Source organism: Ipomoea triloba, chromosome 3 (assembly GCF_003576645.1).
Source record: "Ipomoea triloba cultivar NCNSP0323 chromosome 3, ASM357664v1".
NCBI lineage: Eukaryota > Viridiplantae > Streptophyta > Magnoliopsida > Solanales > Convolvulaceae > Ipomoea > Ipomoea triloba.
In genome coordinates, this window is record NC_044918.1 from 17359054 (window position 1) to 17376367 (window position 17314).

Sequence of the window (17314 nt, forward strand, 5' to 3'; positions counted from 1 at the left end):
CAGAGGAAACTTGCACAGTCAAACCCGCAACCGGAGCCACAGACCGACTCCTAGTGGCCATGGAGTGAGACCTCTCCGTGGGACGCACAGTACGACCACGTGGCCGACCACGAGGCCTCTTTTGAGCCACATCAGCAGGAGGCGAGGGAGCTACCACAGATGGATCAGCCACAGGATGAAAAACAGATTCAGCCCAAGGTCGTGCAATAGATTCTGATGGAGCCTGCAAAACAGACTTAGCACCAAAAGGAAACACAGCTTCATCAAACCGCACATGACGGCACACAAAAACTTTATTAGTACGCAGGTCCATGCACCTATAACCCCGAAACGAATCAGGATAGCCCAGAAAGACACATGGAGAAGACCTGTAAGACAGTTTATGACGATTATATGGCCGTAAGTGCGGATAGCACAGACAGCCAAAGACACGAAGAAAGGAATATGATGGCTGAGATCTGTGCACTAAGACATGAGGACTAGAGTTATGGAGAGTATGCGAGGGCATTTTGTTAATAAGGAAAACAGCAGCCTCAAAAGCAAAATGCCAGAACCGAGACGGCACAGAGGCACGAGCCATAAGTGCTAGCCCGGTTTCAACCACATGCCTGTGCTTCCGTTCCACACGACCATTCTGTTCGTGTGTGTACGCACAAGATTGCCTGTGACTAATACCAAGCTGAACAAAAACAGAATGTAACTTTTTATACTCAGCCCCTAAATCAGATTGAACAGCTTTGATTTTACGATTGAAGGCACGTTCAACTAAACATCGAAAACGCTCAAAAACAGAATATATATCTGACTTTAATTTCATAGGAAAATACCAAGTATAACGAGAAAAGTCATCCACAAATAAAACAAAATAACGATAACCCTCAGAAGAGAGTACAGGAGCAGGGCCCCAAATGTCCGTATAAACTAAATCTAGCACATTCGAACTAACAGAGACAACACGTGGCAATGGGAAACGTGCAGATTTACCCATTTGACACGCAGAACACACAGTATGAGAAGTTTTATTCGACTCACTAACAGAACAAGACTCCAAGACTCGATATAAAACACGCTGATGCGGATGACCCAAACGATCATGCCACGTAGACGCCGAAGCACGAGCAGAAATAAACGCGGAAGGTGAACCAGAAGGAACCGGCAAGGTATAGAGCCCACCGGAACTATTGCCCCGCAAAAGAATTTCCTTGGTCCGAATATCCTTCACAACAAAGAAGGAAGGGTGAAACTCAAAAAACACCTGATTATCCGACGCAAAGCGCTGAACGGATAATAAAGAGGCAGAAAGACGGGGAACATGTAAAATATGAGACAACTTAAGAGACCTAGAAGGCGTAGAAATAGAAGCATGACCCACGTTACTAATAAGTAAAGGCGTACCGTCACCAACACGTAAAGTGTCGTTACCACCATATTCTTCAGAAGTAGAGAGGGCAGCTATATCAGGTGTGACATGATGTGTTGCACCAGTGTCAGGCAACCAGGTATGAGCAGTCACGTTATTCGCCGAATCACCCTGATGAATAAAATTCGCTTGCGGAGAAACCACATAAGGCAACTTGTAACAAGACAAAGCCGAGTGACCAAATGAACCGCAAATTTGACACTGGATGGAAGAGCCTCTGCCACGGCCTCTCCCACCGCCACGTGACTGCCGACCAGAACCGCCGCCGCCGCGCCATGCAGAACCTCCGCGACCGCGAGCAGAACTAGAACCAGCACGACCGAACGGTGCTCCGCCAGCCGAACGGCCTCCTCCACGACCACGCGACTGGCGACCTCCCTGAGCAGCGAAAGCCGCCGGTGCAGCACCTCCAGGCAATGCGTAATCATCACCGGCGATGAAGTCTTGCGCGCCCAGCAAGTCAGCAAGCTCAAGGAGCGTCACCGGATGTCCTCGAACCGCCAGCGAAGAGGTGACACCCTTGAACTCCGGTCGAAGGCCGCGGAACACGTACAGGTTCTGTTCTTCCAGCGTTACCTTCCGGCCGGCGAGAGCTAAATCTTCAACAATAAGCTGAGCTCGCCCGAGATACTCTGCCGTCGACGAATCTCCTTGCCGGAGACCATGGAGTTGGCTAAGCAAGTGAAGTTGGCGGGATTGAGAGGCGGAAGCGAGGGACTGCTCAATGGCATCCCACAACTCCTTCGATGTCCTACAGCCGACGGCGATGGAGAGCACCTCCTCGGACAGCGAAGAAACCAGGAGAGACAGCAACCCTTGATCACGGCGAGACCACGCAACAAACGCCGGATTCCGAACGCGGGCAGCAGCAGCAGACACGGCAGGGAGGAACTCCTCCGGGCAAGGACACGATCCATCAACAAGATCAATGAGATCATGGCCACGTAGAAACGGGAGAACCTGAGTACGCCAAAACAAAAAATTGCGGTGGTTGAGTTTGATGCTAATGTAGTGATGAGCAGAAGAGAGCGACGACACGGGAGCCGGCGCCGCAGAACTCATAGCAACATCTGAAACGGTCCGCTCAGAGGCAGAGCCGTCATTCGTAGCCATGGGAACAAGAACGAAACCCTAGCGACTGATACCAGATGAGAACAATTATGTTTGTATTAGAGTTCACAAAATATAACTGTAGGAATACAAGAGTATATATACAAGAGAATCATAAGTAAACTAGGACTGATAATCATAAGTAAACTAGGACTGAGACTTATAGTATGACTCTATTATGTAGAGTCCTAATACATTGGATTAGATTATTTTGTGAAAACTCAAGTTTTGAAATTATTCTCCCACCTAATATTCGACTTTGGAAGATACGTTTGTAAATACAATTTAGGTTATGGTCCATAGATTTGTCCTTAAATCCTGATTCATATTGTAATGTGAATCATTAATAAATATGAAGTATTTTTTAGTATACTAATTATCATTTTTAATGTATTAAAAGTTTTTTTTTTTTGGTTAATATACATAAAACTGAACATGTAGAACATGATCATTCAATGGATTAAAAATGAACTTTACATCAATAATTGAGTTAATTGAGGTTGAATCTCTTGGATTAATTGAGGTTGCCACTAAGTTGTTGTGGGACCCAACTGAGTTAGTGATACTTCTTTATTTACCTTTCAAAGCTAATTACACCAATGATAGAAAATGCTATATTTACTGAAAATTACTTTTGTTTTGAATTAGTCTTTCATTATATTTGTTTAATTTTAAGTTAGAGATATTCTGCCAAAGACCTTATAGTCTAGTGATACCCGGTGTCCCGATTTACGATCCCACATGGATGATGAGGGTGAGTTCGAGCCTCAGTGGAGGCAATTGTTAATCAATCAACATACAGATTAAGAAGGACACCAGAATCGGGGCAGCAATGAAGCGAGTCAAGAGAGATAGAGAATCGCATAATATTTATATCCTCGTTTTATTTGGCTACCTATTTTTCTTGATCTTAAGCAGTCCATTATTATAGTTTTCTCTTTCAGCCAATTCCAATTTTTGATTGATTACAGAAATGAGGGAGGAAGCATGTGTGTCTGTTTTTTCTCAAGTGAACATTAGACATCTCATTAAGCTGCTTTTTATTTTTATGAACGGTAACTCATGTTTTCAATTTCTTGTAGGATGATCCCTTAAATATATCATTATCAGCAGCTACATTGTCAAATGACTCCAGTTGATGTTGGCACTAAAGAGTATCTAATGGTATTAATTCAGTGTGCTTGATTTCCTTCTTTGTTTGGAACAACAGTTTGATATATTTGCTGAGTTCTTTGCTGTTTGAAACAAAAGTTCAATAACTTCATTTATTTGTGTGGCCTGCTAAAGGTATGATGATAACTACATATTTACTTTTAAATAGCGGTAAATGTTTTGTTTCAACAGTTTTGCTTTGTTAGACTAGTGAAAACTTATTTCAATTTATCTTTGAGGGAACGGTGAATGATTTAAATAATGTGTGATGGAAGGAAAGATTTAAATGTCTCTTTGAGAAGAAAGATTTAAATGTCTCACATCATGACCATATTATATACCCCAATATATTTAATGTCTGAACTAATTAAATTCTATTTAATTATGACTAAATCTCAACCAGTCAAATCTATTTACTCCCTGAATGTATGTTGAAGCTTTTAATGAGTGGTGAAGCGTCGCGCTCACTTCCATTTATGTTGTCTGCATATGATGTTTGACGCTGCAGCATTTCCTCCACTTCTTTCATGGTAGGCCTACTGGAAGGAGTTTTGTTGGTACATACTATCCCAAGTTTGAACACAAATTGCATCTCATCCAAGTACTCTTGCTTCTTGATAACAGCATCAAGTGCATCAGTTATGGGTTTTTCGTCTTTGATGTATTTCCTTGCCCAATCAACCAGGCACAAATCTTCACTGCGATCGTTGGCTACCTTTCCAGTAACAAGCTCCAAAAGGATCACCCCGAAACTGTACACATCAATCTTCTCGTTCACTTTACATATACTTACATACTCTGAAAATCAAAATAAAAATCATACCATTAATTAGCGCGTCACCAAATATAATTACAAAAATAAGAAATAACAAGCACCGTACTATACAATTCAACATGCTCTTGTATATATACCGGTGCAAACCCCTTTGTTTTAAGCCTTTCCACCTTTATTTTCCAACTCAAACGGGTCTACTTTGAGAATCAATTTCTCATTCACTAATTATCCGTTTTGACAGGGCGTTTGGTTGGAAGGAATTAAGAGGGAAAAGAATTGTAATTTAGTAAGAAAAGTATAAGGTGGGAGGAATAAAGCAAGACTTAAAATTACATTGTGGTAGGGAGGAATAGAATTATTCAGAATGAAAATGAAAGAAGTGATAATACGTATAAAGATTAAAATGTGTCCTTATGTAATAATATTAATAATAATATTCAAGGGCAAATATATCATTTTCTTCCATTGAATTGAAAGAATTACAATTCTCTCAAACCAAACAATGTAGTTTATTATTTAATTAAATTGCAATTCATGCCAACCAAACACCCCATGAGCATACAATATATCAATCTTGAAGGACTCGAATCCACTTTAAACCCCGTCCCCACATATATTTGTACTCCAAAATTCCCACTTACAATACCCTTTTTATGTTATTTTTCTAACCATTAGCATGTTTAATTTGTTTCTTACTATGAGATAAACAGGCTGGAGCTTTAATTTGTTCTGTTTTGGTTAAAATTAACATCAACACAAAAGATTTATGTGCATGAATCTAAACATTACCCGGAGCAATGTAGCCAAAGGAGCCAGCCACTGCTGAGACTGTGTTAGATTCTTCAGGCTTGAACAACTCTCTTGCTAGACCAAAATCTGCAATTTTAGCATTCATCTCGGAGTCCAAAAGCACATTGCTTGATTTCACATCCCTATGAACAATGGGTGGGGAGCAGCAGTGATGCAAATAGCAGAGCCCCTTAGCTATCCCAGTGGCAATGTGCAACCTTGTTGGCCATTCCAGGATTTTCCAAAGAGGTGACCTTGCAGTACCTTGTCTTCTCTTTGGATGAAGCCATAAATCCAAGCTGAGATTTTCCTGGTACTCATACACAAGAAGCTTAGTGTCTTCACTAGCAATAAAGGCCACGAGTTTCACTATGTTTGAGTGCCAAACCTTGCCAAGTACCCCCACTTCTGCTTCAAATTGCTTCTCAAGCTTTTCATCCAACTTCTCATGATTCAAAATCTTCTTAATAGCAACTTGCTTACCTGTACGTAAGGTTACCAGGTAAACCTTCCCTGATCCCCCACTCCCAACCACATTATCATCTATTAGATTTGTCAGAATGTCTGATACAGTGAAGCTTAGACTATGGAATTTTATAAACTTCCAATTTGAGTGTAGTCTTTTCCTTGCTTTCCATTTCTTTCTTAAACAATACAGTATATATAGAACCACTACTGTAAACAAGGTTCCTGCTATGCTTCCAAGAAAAGCTGCAAGTCTGACTAATTTGCTATCTGATGAATTGCTGGTATTCTTGTTACAAATACTGATGCCAAATGAAGAGGTGGATGCACAAAGACGGGGATTATTCAAGAAGCTCTTATAAAAAGCTGCATTTTCAAGCTCACCTGGAATTTTCCCTGAGAGGTAATTTGAAGACAGGTTGAGTGAAGTTAGCCGCAAACGCCCTAAATCGGGTGGAATTTCCCCAGAAAATTGATTTCCAGACAGGTCCAACTCAGTAAGATTCTGCAAAAGACCAAATTCTGATGGGATTTCACCAGACAGTTTATTCATTCTGCAGTTGAAGACTATAATCTTCCCTGGCACGCCCAATTTTCCTATCGGCAAGTCACGAGGAGAAAATGTAAGAGGGATGGGACCAGCTAAGTTGTTGCAGGACAAATCCAAGAATATAAGCTCAGTACAGTTGTCGAGCACAGGGAATGGTCCAGGGATGGAGTTGAGGCTGAGATTAAGATATGTGAGGTTTTTTAGGTCACAGAGAGATAGTGGGATGCCTTGATTCAGCTTTAGGTTATTTACCTGGATTCTGGTGACGGAGCCATCGACACAGGTGATCTCCGGCCAAGTACAATGATCCGACGATGAATTCCAGTGGGAAAGTTTGGATGGATAAGAAAGCTTCTCTTTGATTTCAAGCAAAATTGACTTCTCTGGATTCATCCTAGGCTGACAGTTCCCATAAAAGGGGAAAGTGATGATGATTAGAACAGTGAGGTTGATGAGAAAGATTTGGGTTGGTTTGGACATTTTGAGCTTCATCTTGGCAAAGTTTCAACTGTCCGAACTGTGTTCGAGTTTGTGAAGTTCAATCCCTTCCTTCAATTCATTGGAGGAATGGAGAAAGCTTCATCCAAAGTCCAAACACGTCTATGACTCTGAGATGAAAGTTTCCGCGTCTGAATCTTTTTGACTTGTTTATGGTCAAAGTATCTATAAAATATTTGTACTATAGTATTTTGTTGAATTTAGTTTTTCTACTCTAAAAAGTACTGAGTTGCCATTTAATCCAAAGAATGAAGCAAGGCATTATGGCTGAAACTTTACTCTGTTTAACTCCTCTTGAGGGTTGAAAGAATCCGCTACTCACTCCATTGACAAGAACTGAGAAGCTTTGTGGCTTTAAGGAGGTTCATAATCAAATTGACAAAAGACGCAGAGAAGCCAAATTTGAGAAGTAGAGCAGGCAGGAAAGGCATTGCTAATTTGAAAACTTTCTTTGGGGAAAACATCTTGCAATCTACCTAACTAAATCTACATATTTACAAGTATACTTCTATAGCAAATATATTCATCTTAATTAAACACACTCTGGAGTGCTTCACACTATGGACTTAAATTCATCATCATCTTCACTCTCAGAGGACCTCTCACTCCCTGAATTTCTAAGGAGTGGTGAAGCATCGTGCTCGCTTCCATTTTTCTTGTCTGCATATGTTGATTGGCGTTCGCATTTTAGCAGGACTTGCAGCACATCTTTCATGGTAGGTCTTCTGAAAGGAGACCTGTCAGTACAATATAACCCAAGTTTGAACACAACTTGCATATCATCTAAGTACTGTGGCTTCTTGATATCTGCATCTAGTGCATCAGCTATGGGTTTCCCTTCTTGGACATGTTGCCATGCCCATTGAGCCAGGCTCAAGTCTGCAGTGATATCGTTGGGTTCCCTTCCCGTAACGAGCTCCAAGAGGATCACCCCGAAGCTGTACACATCGATCTTCTCGTTCACTTTAGTTGTGTGTGCATACTCTGAAAATCACAATAAAAGAAAATCATTAGCATGTTTGGTCTTAGTGAAACAGTTTTCTACAATCAGCTAATGTTATCAAGTAATCATACCCTCTAACTCAATCAGCTAACAGTCATTTTACCAAACATACCTGGAGCCATGTAGCCAAAAGTGCCAGCGAATGTTGAGACTGCATTGGCTTCTCCAGGCCTGATCAGCATTCTTGCTAGACCAAAATCTGCAATTTTGGCATTGAACTTTGAGTCTAAAAGCACATTGCTTGATTTCACATCTCTGTGGATAATGGGCGGGGAGCAGCCGTGATGCATATAGCATAGCCCCTGAGCTGCCCCGGTGGCAATGTGAAGCCTGGTTGGCCATTCCAGGACTTGGAAATGAGGAAGACTTGCAAATTTTGGTCTGAGCCATAAATCCAGGCTGCGATTTTCCATGTACTCATACACAAGAAGCATAGAGTCTTCACTAGAGATTCCACACAGGAGTTTCACTATGTTTGCGTGGCGAATCGTGCCAAGTATCTCCACTTCTGCTTCGAACTCCTTCTCGAGCCTTTGATACAACTTCTTGCAATTCCAGATCCTCTTAACAGCAACTTTTTCACCTGTTTGATGTAAGGGTACCAGGTAAACTTCCCCTGATCTCCCACTGCCAATCACATTGTGTTGTAACAAATTTGGCAGAATGTTTGATTCTGTGAAGCTTAGCCTGTGGAATGGTGTGAGCTTCCAATTCGGGACCAATCCTTCCTTCATTTTCCAATTCTTTCTTAAAACGAACAGAATATAGAGAACGGCGACTAGAGCCAAGGCTGCTGCTATGCTTCCGAAAACAGCTATAATTCTGACTGATTTGCTATCAGATTTCTTGGTATTCACCTTACAAATACTGAGGCCAAATGAAGAGGTGGTTGCACAAAGACCAGGGTTATTCAAGAAGCTCTTATCAAATGCTGCATTTGCAAGCCCATCTGGGATTCTCCCTGAGAGGTGATTTGAAGACAGGTTGAGTGAAGTTAGCGTCAAACGTCCTATATTGGGTGGAATTTCCCCAGAAAATTGGTTTCCAGACAGGTCCAACTCATTAAGATTCTGCAAAAGACCAAGTGCTGAAGGGATTTCACCAGACAGTTGATTCCTGCTGCATTTCAAGGAGGTCAGTGACTTCCATGAGATAATTTCTGACGGCAAATTCCCAGAAAGCTGATTCCCATCTAACCAAAGAACCGATAACTGTTGCAGAGCCGTCAGTTCTTGAGGGATTCCACCAGTAAAGAGATTATTGCTTGCCTTGAAGTTAACAACATTATTCCAGGAAGAAACTCCAGCAGGAATTTCACCCGAAAATCGGTTGTTGCTAATATCCACTAGAGATAAATTTATGGCAACCTTTTGTGGCAGCTCACCAGTAAACAAGTTATCACTAATCAAGAACCTTGACAGACTCCTAGCTGCCCACAAACCATCAGGAATTGTACCAGAAAGTTGATTCTTTTCCACTCTGACACTTTCCAAGGTTTGACAATCCCCAAGAGACTTTGGAAGCTCACCTGTAAGGTTGTTGCTAAAAGCAGTGATGCTAGAAAGCACCTTGTTATCACACAGCCCCTCAGGCAATGATCCCACAAGATTGTTTGTGGAAACATCGAAACGTTGCAGCTTCGAATATTTACCAAAATCTGCTGGAATTTCACCTGACAGATTATTGGTGAACAGCCTCACATCCCACAATGCCGGCAAGCTACCTATGCTTCCTGGAATTTCGCCCGACAATTGATTCATGAACAGAACTAACCCCTCCAATTTTGTCAGCTTCCCAAAGTCTTCAGGGATTTTGCTGGTTAAGGTGTTATTGGAAAAATCAATCCAATACAAATCCAAGGCCTCAACTGACTGAGGAATAGAACCTGACAATTTGTTTACAGAGATGTAAACTATTGTCAAATTCTTTAGCAGAAACAAGCTGTTGGGAATGTTACCGCTCAGACTATTTTCAGATAAAGCCAAGTATTCCAAAGCTGTCATGTTGCCGATACTCTCAGGGATTTCTCCAACCAAATTTGAACTTGTGATCCATAGATTCCTCAGTTTCTTCAACTGAGTAAAGCTTGGTGGAATTTCCTGCGGTGCAAATGCATTAGTGTCCAAAACCAGAATTTCAAGATTCAACAAGTCACCAATTTCTGGCGGGAAAGAGCCACTTAAGAAGGAGGTGGCAAATTGAAGCTCTTTTAACTCCTTAAGTCCTCCAATGGCTGGTGGGATGCCATCAGTGAAATAGTTGGAGGAGAGGTTAAAAGCCGTGAGGCGGGGAGAAAGGCGGTTAATATCAGTTGGGATGGAGCCGTTGAAGGAGTTGAAAGACAAGTCCAAGTATTCAAGATTTGAGCAATTGTAGAGAGCTACAGGGAAAGGCCCAGGGATGAGGTTGTGGTTGAGATCAAGAATGGTGAGGTTTTTGAGGTCACATATGGATGGTGGGATGGTTTGGTTAAGCATTAGGTAGGCTAGCCGGATTCCGGTGACGGAGACATCTGCACAGGTGATCTCCGGCCAAGTACAATGATCAGAGGATGAATTCCAGTGGGAAAGATTGGATGGGTTTGAAAAATGGAGCTTTATTTCAAGCAAAATTGACCTTTCTGGATTGATACTGGGCTGGCAGTTTCCATAAAAGAGCAAAGTGAAGAGTACAAGTGGGAGGATGATGAGATTGATTTGGGTTGATGACAAAGTGGACATTTTGAGGTTTATTTGGGATGCAATGCAAGAAGGTTGGTTCTTGAAATGAATATTGGAGCTTGTTTCCCTGAACTCTGAACTTATGGCGGCAAATTTTCAGATTAAGTAAGAACAAAAAGTTTTAAATTACAACTTTTCAATATAATGCATTCAAAGGTGTCTTATTCATGTTTTCAGTGAAATTTAGACCATACATTAGTGTTTCAATTGTGATATTAAGTCAACGAACCACTAGATTTATATTTTTCTGGTAGTTTTAGACATTCCACCCTCTTTAATGAATGTCGCATTGTCGTGACGCAATTTGAGACTCACCTTTGTTGAACGAAGATCTTTCATCGCTTTTATATAAGCTCGACGGAGTTGACTTTTCAAAGTCAAGGTATGCGGTATACCCTCCGCAATCCGCTCAATTCAAGACCATAGATTCCAAACTGCCAGCTGTATTCTTGAGTAACGGTTCACATCAACTTATTTTGATTTTATAAAAGCAAGAAAAAGAGAAATAAACTATGGGTCACACTTGTATGAGACTGTCTCACGGATCCTTATTCGGGCGATGGATCGGGTCGGGTCAATGCACCATGCAAATGTCATACTTATGTGTTCAAATATAACACTAATCAAGAATATAATTTTTGTTACTTATAAGAGAAAAAGTAATACATTTTTCATAATAAGTAATGTTAACAAGTGCTCCCTACTTATAAGGGAAAAATCGAAATGTAAAAGTATTATATTTTCCCTTAAAAGTATTACATTTACCCTTATAAGTAACAAAAATTTTATTCCTGATTAGTATTACATTTGAGTATATAAGTATGACATTTGGTCATATAAGTGGTACACTTGTATCTTGACACGACCCGACCCGTCTCATGGTGAGACGGTCTCACACAAGTTTTTGCCTAAATTATGATATGCTTTTGTAATGTCTGTAACACTTACCACCAAGTCACCAACTCAGATATCCAATAAGTCAAAAGCCATAAACTTGTGCGAGATCGGATCAAGATAAAATGTAATACTTATATTAACAAATGTAATATTAAATCATGAATACAATATTATATTTCATATTGACCCGACCCGTCTCACACAAGTGTGATCCTAAGTTAAATATTTAATAGACTATATATATATATATATATATATATATATATGACAATTTCTATAATACTAAAAAAACCATTATGTATATTACTAATAATAGAAAAAAATCACATTTTATAATTAATTATTATTTTATTTATAAATATATCATGACACTTTTCTATTTACCTGTCAGAGCATGCAACACAAAATAGTGAATATAATGCCACGTTATGAAACACATGGCTCGTGTGGCACAAGATACTTACGAGGATCCAATTGTATTTATTTAAATTCGATGGTCCAATTGCATATTTGTGTAAACTAAGAAAAACTTATTTGAACATTATTCATATTAAATATAGCCCTCGTTTTTCATGTTTGCCCCGCTTACGAGGCATTTTTTTAAATTCAAGTGGAGGGAAGAAATCCCGATTAAGTATTTCTGTTGACTACAAGAAGCCGAGGCACACCCATGAAGTCATCATTCAAAAGCTCAAGGATTTCAGTCAGTTGAGGCATCATTCTTAAGCTCCAAGAGCATTCAAGAGCTTTCTTAGCCAACCAATCTGTCACTTTGTTTTGCTCCTGATATACATGCACAACCCGAACATTCCAATCTTTATGAATCCACCACTTACACTCGCTAATGATATTCGCCACGTTACCATTAGGTAGGGCACTACCATCATTTGTAATAATCCAATCCACCACCTTCTTGGCGTCACTTTCCGGTAACCATGATTCCAGATTAACCTTTGAGAACGCTCGGCTTACGGAGCATTTTGTTGACGAGTGTTTTAAAGAGTTTTAAACCAACTTGCCCACAATTTGGTTGTTTAACCAAATCCAAAGGTAACATTGAATATGGTCAAAAGATTTTTATATTACTTTAAAATAATAATAATAATAATAATCTCTTCCCCTCTTGAATATCCATTAAAAGCACTGTTCATACATACTAAGGTTCGAACCTAAGACCTCTCATTTGAAAAGCCATAGCTATGCCGCTCAACCACAGGCCTTTGGCGCTTTTAAATCATTTAACATCCGTAAACCAAACACAACATGAATTGAACATGTAATATTTTTTGAAAATTCAAAGCGGTAATATTTTCAAAAGTAGGGAGTAAATGTGAGTATCATGCGTTCAATTTTCAAACCTTTCAAAAGTAAATGTGAGTATTATGTGTTCAATCTTTAAACTTTGTGAATGGATTAATTCTCAAGACATGTATAATTATTGCTGCAATGTTTCCTTAAATTCCTCGTGAATCATTATGCCCATTATTCCTTGACCAACCTTGTTCATGAATTAGAGTAACAGGTCATGTACGAATATTCAGCATTGCAAAGGACTGTCATAACAATCACGGTGTGTTGATAGAACGTAAATGTTCAATGTCTACTCAATTGTAACCCCGATTATACAAAAGAAATATATGCTCAACACATTCCCTCACATGTGAGGACCGAATACTTCAACAGCTGAACCTCAACAACTAGAAGATTCAGTTGTAGTAGGTTTATGGGTAGCTGACTTTGAAAAAGCAAAGAGAGAACTCTCAAATCACCATTGTAAACTAGGTGCTACAACTAAGACATGAAATTAGAAATTGCAATTTGCTTTCTCCATTTACCAAAAAGTAATTTGGTACCTGATCATAGACTATCTTGATTCTAGAATTGCCCTCGGCTCTTTGGATTACTTCCACTTTGCATCCTTGCTTTTCCCTGGTTCAACACCACTTGTCACTTACATTGCATCATGTAGAAAAAGGGGAGAAGAAAAATGTTTGCTGGAAAATACCTTATCTTCTGTCATTAGTGATATTTTTTAGATTAAAAAACTGGAAAAACATGCATAAAAGAATATAGGAAAAATGATCAAATAAGCCCGTGAACTTTTAAAAATTGCAATTAAGCTCATCTACATGTTATTTTTTTGCACTGAACCCCAAAAATCGGTTAGTGGCCTGTAATAGCAGGTCATTAGGGTCACGGTAAAACGTTTTCCAGGTAAAGGATTTTAAAACTGATTTTAGGAAATGTAAAAAGAGATGTTCTATCCAAGAGAATGGTTGGCATAGACCTTTTGCTAAGCCATAATCTTCAAATACATACAACTGTGCTTTTGAAAAACACAGATAATCTTGCAGACTTTTGTAAAGCACATACCTAATCTTCTAGACAATACCCTAATTTTCATGCCTTCACAGGAAGATGCAACTCAGTCGGGTCCATCAAAACTTATCCTAAATCGCTAACACCTCAAGGCTAAAAGTCATATATTTCTAGAATGACAGGGAAGGTTCAGACTCAGAGGCATTAAAACACATAATCAAGATAGTAGTTCTTGTCCTAAATTCCTAATACCTCAAGACTAAAGGTTGTATAGTTGATTAATAGTTGATTAATAGTTCTAGAATGGCAGGGAAGGTCCAGAGGCATCAAAACAATAATGAAGATAGTAGTTCTTGTCCTAAATTCCTAATACTTCAAGGCTAAAATTCATATAGTTCTAGAATGGCAGGGAAGGTTCAGATGCATTAAAACACATGATGAAGATAGCAGTAGGTGCCTCACGTCAATCACCAATGCATATTTCACCAACAAGCACTCGCTGCCTCAAGTCAATTACCAACACATATTTCACCAATAGGCAAACCGTGCTTAACATATTTGTTAGACTAATCTGGGTTTGTGTCATCTAAAGAAATCACTCACAGTTTGGTTCCCAAGCAAACAAGAAATCTGAGGAAATACTGAAAAAGAGAGAAAAGATCATTCAAATCGTCTCCCCACAAGTCCACTCATCCTAGAAGAGAGCCCTCCAGAATCAACTTTGGCAAACTATGCCTCAAATTTTCAAATCACCTTATTTTAGAGCTAACACAAAAGAATAGTTCCAACATCTTTCTAAGCTAACTTAGCTGCCACAATACATATTTGCCGTTAACCTGTACAATATATCACTAGAGCTTGATAACTTACACGATTGCTCACTAGCCCCATGTACTATAGTATTAGATTACAATTACTCCTCTCTCACCATAAACTATTTTCAAGTTACCAAAGGAGTTTCACACTTTAAATCATTATAAATTCGTCTTCTACCATTGTTTCTGATAGCAAATATACATTAGCTATGAGTTTCAATGAAAAATGAAACCAACAATCTTATTTAAATAGACAAATAGTCAGGCATTTCTACAAGCACTGTGCCACTGCTGCAGTTTCCAAACTCCATAGTGCAAAATACTACACCCAGAGCCATATACCCAAAGAACTAGAATGGGCAAGTCATGCATTACTCTTCATCTGGAAAATAATACCAAAAAAAAAAAAAAAAGTTTAGGCAGTTCCATGAAGCTATTAAAATTGGATGAACAGTGAACACTATGAAAAAATTTCTCTTGCTTTCTCCTTTAGATTTCACACCAAGTATTTCAGATTATGATCACTTTCTAAACTATAATTCATAAACATACATAGCCAGATAGACATAAAAAATGCCAATCCCAGATTAAAATCAGATTTTTACCCACCTAAGCTTTTCCTTTTGAAGAACTTGACAGTGATACATTGTTAAGCCTTTCCAGTGCCAAAACAAGAGCTTGGGTACCTAAATCACCCTCTCCATGAGCCTTAAGTGATAGATAAAGCTGCTGAGCCAATGCCAATCCTGGCAATGACAAACCCATGTTTTGGCATTCTTTTAAGCAGATACCCAAATCCTTAACAAAGTGATTCACATAAAACCCGGGATCCAAATCTCTGCTCAGTATTCTATTCCCATACAAGTCCAATGATTTTGAGCCCGCGGCTCCAGTTGAAATTGCACTGAGATATAGTTCCAAGTCCAAACCAGCTTTGTGGGCATATATAAGGCCTTCACAAAGCCCAACCATACCCGAAGCTATGGTTATTTGATTAGCTAGTTTTGTGAATTGGCCTTTTCCAGGGGCACCCATGTAATAAACCCTACCCATGAGGGAAAAGATGGGAGAGAGGCGCTGAACTAGGGTTTCGTCCCCGCCGGCAAAGATTGAAAGCGCGGCGTTGCGGGCTCCCCGATCGCCGCCCGAAACGGGGGCATCTATCGCGGAGCAGCCGGCGGAGGTCGCGGCGGAGTAGATTTCAACCGCGAGGGAGGGCTCGGAGGTGGTCAGGTCCACCACGACGCCGCCTTGACCTAGGCCGGAGAGGGCGCCGGAATTGGGATCGAGGATGACGTGGCGGACGTCGGAGGGGTAGCCGACGATGGAGAATACGACGTCGGATTGAGCAGCGACGGATTTCGGAGTTTCAGCCCACTGCGCCCCCATGGAAATGAGCTCTTGGGCTTTGCTCGGAGTCCTGGTGAAGACGGTGAGCTTATATCCCGCCTTAATCAAGTGGCCACACATTGATCGGCCCATCACGCCGGTGCCAATCCATCCCAGCCGAGTGTTCGACGGATTGACGGCATCGATAGCGGTGGCCATGGAGCGGATACGGGCGGCGAATCGGGTCGAGACAGTGTGAGCTTTGGTGTTGGAGTAGTGGAGTGAACGGAAGAGCGATAAGAGTCTCATGTTTTGGATGTCGGGTTTATCTGGTATAAATTGTAAAACCTCCAAAAATAATTCCATTTTCTTCTTTAGGATGATTTGAAAACCCGAAAAAAATGTTGGTACTGCAATGGTTTTTTTTTTTTTTTTTTGGAAATGTGTTTATGAACAATGTTATGTCTTTGAGTTTGGATGAATATTTTATTAATCTAATTTATGGACAATACTATGTATTTTGTGGTTTTAGAGTTCTAATTTTCAGCGGTTTTAGAGTTCTAATTTTCAGCAACCCTATATATAGAGAGGAGTGTACGAGTGAGAACAATAATATATTAACGGTTGAGGATTGCTAAAAAAAATTAGGAAAATAGTAGGATTAATTTTATAACTGTCAATTCCGGACAAATTATCGACAAGTAGTCAGAAAATTTTAATGGCTAAAATGATGAGGGCAAATTTGTCTTTTGCTTCTTCTCTTCTCTTTATTTTACAATTTCTTGCCCTGCTTGTTTGCTAAATTTCAAAGTCTAGCGGCGTTGCTTGTTCTTAGCTTCTGGATTTCCTATTTTGAAACCAGTAAAAACGTTGACGTCACCCACTCCATGTACTCTTCAAGCCTGATTCTTATCAGCCTTATCTCCTCCGATGACAGATTGACCACTTCGAAATTGAAGAGAGATTCTAGGATACGTATCTGCTCTAGTTTCGGATTTCACCTCGGTTTCGGCTCTGGTGTCCTCTCCTGCCGCTCGTACGTTTTTGAAATCTTTTGTTTTTGAAGCCCCTCCAATTCTATATTGCACGTGTGCATTATAGAAGAAATTTGTTTACAACTTAAACGAAACAAGGTTGCAAGATAGCAATATGTACGAACGAAGGATATGATTTTGAGTGCAACTCCCAAAGATTTGTAGGGTTGTGTGCATAGAGAACACAAAGCGGACACTAGAAATACTGGAATGCACACACCTAAAAATAAAAAAATTGCAACCTTAACCCCTAAATCTCCTAGTAGAAGACCACATCGATAAGTAAAATATGTGTGCAAACTAAACCGCACACAACATGCACTATATGTGCACAAAAAGCTCACACGTACATAACTGTGACCCAAAGTCACGAAATGAGAGTGGACAAAGACATAATGTGAGGAGACAATGAACTAGTAAAAGACGTTGATGTCACCC

At 40.0% G+C, this 17314-nt stretch overlaps 3 protein-coding genes across 7 annotated transcripts; all 3 read right to left on the reverse strand.

Moving 5' to 3' along the window:
* Window positions 1–3935: 3935 nt before the first annotated feature.
* Window positions 3936–6854, reverse strand: LOC116012560 (receptor-like protein kinase 5). Of its 4 annotated transcripts, none has more exons than XM_031252127.1 (3): window positions 6514–6854; window positions 5247–6216; window positions 3936–4480 (listed from the first exon to the last, which is right to left on the reverse strand). In XM_031252127.1, the coding sequence occupies exons 1-3, from the start codon at window positions 6751–6753 to the stop codon at window positions 4092–4094; spliced, it is 1599 nt and encodes a 532-aa protein (XP_031107987.1). In that variant the 5' UTR covers window positions 6754–6854; the 3' UTR covers window positions 3936–4091. The 4 variants fall into 4 exon arrangements, with proteins under 4 accessions (XP_031107987.1, XP_031107986.1, XP_031107988.1 ...); XM_031252126.1 differs by having other exon boundaries at window positions 5247–6436; window positions 6514–6677; XM_031252128.1 differs by having other exon boundaries at window positions 5247–6308; window positions 6514–6646.
* Window positions 6855–7160: 306 nt separating this feature from the next.
* On the reverse strand, window positions 7161–10541 carry LOC116014362 (receptor-like protein kinase 5). Its single transcript, XM_031254407.1, has 2 exons — window positions 7875–10541; window positions 7161–7743 (listed from the first exon to the last, which is right to left on the reverse strand). Exons 1-2 carry the CDS (start codon window positions 10480–10482, stop codon window positions 7313–7315), a joined length of 3039 nt encoding a protein of 1012 aa, XP_031110267.1. The 5' UTR covers window positions 10483–10541; the 3' UTR covers window positions 7161–7312.
* A 2394-nt stretch (window positions 10542–12935) lies between these two features.
* Window positions 12936–16223, reverse strand: LOC116014239 (probable 3-hydroxyisobutyrate dehydrogenase-like 1, mitochondrial). Of its 2 annotated transcripts, none has more exons than XM_031254256.1 (2): window positions 15123–16223; window positions 12936–13308 (listed from the first exon to the last, which is right to left on the reverse strand). In XM_031254256.1, exon 1 carries the CDS (start codon window positions 16206–16208, stop codon window positions 15123–15125), a length of 1086 nt encoding a protein of 361 aa, XP_031110116.1. In that variant the 5' UTR covers window positions 16209–16223; the 3' UTR covers window positions 12936–13308. The 2 variants fall into 2 exon arrangements, with proteins under 2 accessions (XP_031110116.1, XP_031110115.1); XM_031254255.1 differs by lacking the exon at window positions 12936–13308 and adding an exon at window positions 14478–14895.
* Window positions 16224–17314: the final 1091 nt, after the last annotated feature.

What these genes read in the sequence shown, in the direction of transcription:
- LOC116012560 (XM_031252124.1), bottom strand. Translation starts at nt 6,753, where the DNA reads ATGAAGCTCAAAATGTCCAAACCAACCCAAATCTTTCTCATCAACCTC. An exon ending in CTTTGGCTACATTGCTCCGG is followed by an intron (nt 4,481 to 5,246) that starts GTAATGTTTAGA and finishes TTTGATTTTCAG; the next exon opens with AGTATGTAAGTATATGTAAA.
- LOC116014362 (XM_031254407.1), bottom strand. Translation starts at nt 10,482, where the DNA reads ATGTCCACTTTGTCATCAACCCAAATCAATCTCATCATCCTCCCACTT. An exon ending in TTTTGGCTACATGGCTCCAG is followed by an intron (nt 7,744 to 7,874) that starts GTATGTTTGGTA and finishes TGTGATTTTCAG; the next exon opens with AGTATGCACACACAACTAAA.
- LOC116014239 (XM_031254256.1), bottom strand. Translation starts at nt 16,208, where the DNA reads ATGGAATTATTTTTGGAGGTTTTACAATTTATACCAGATAAACCCGAC.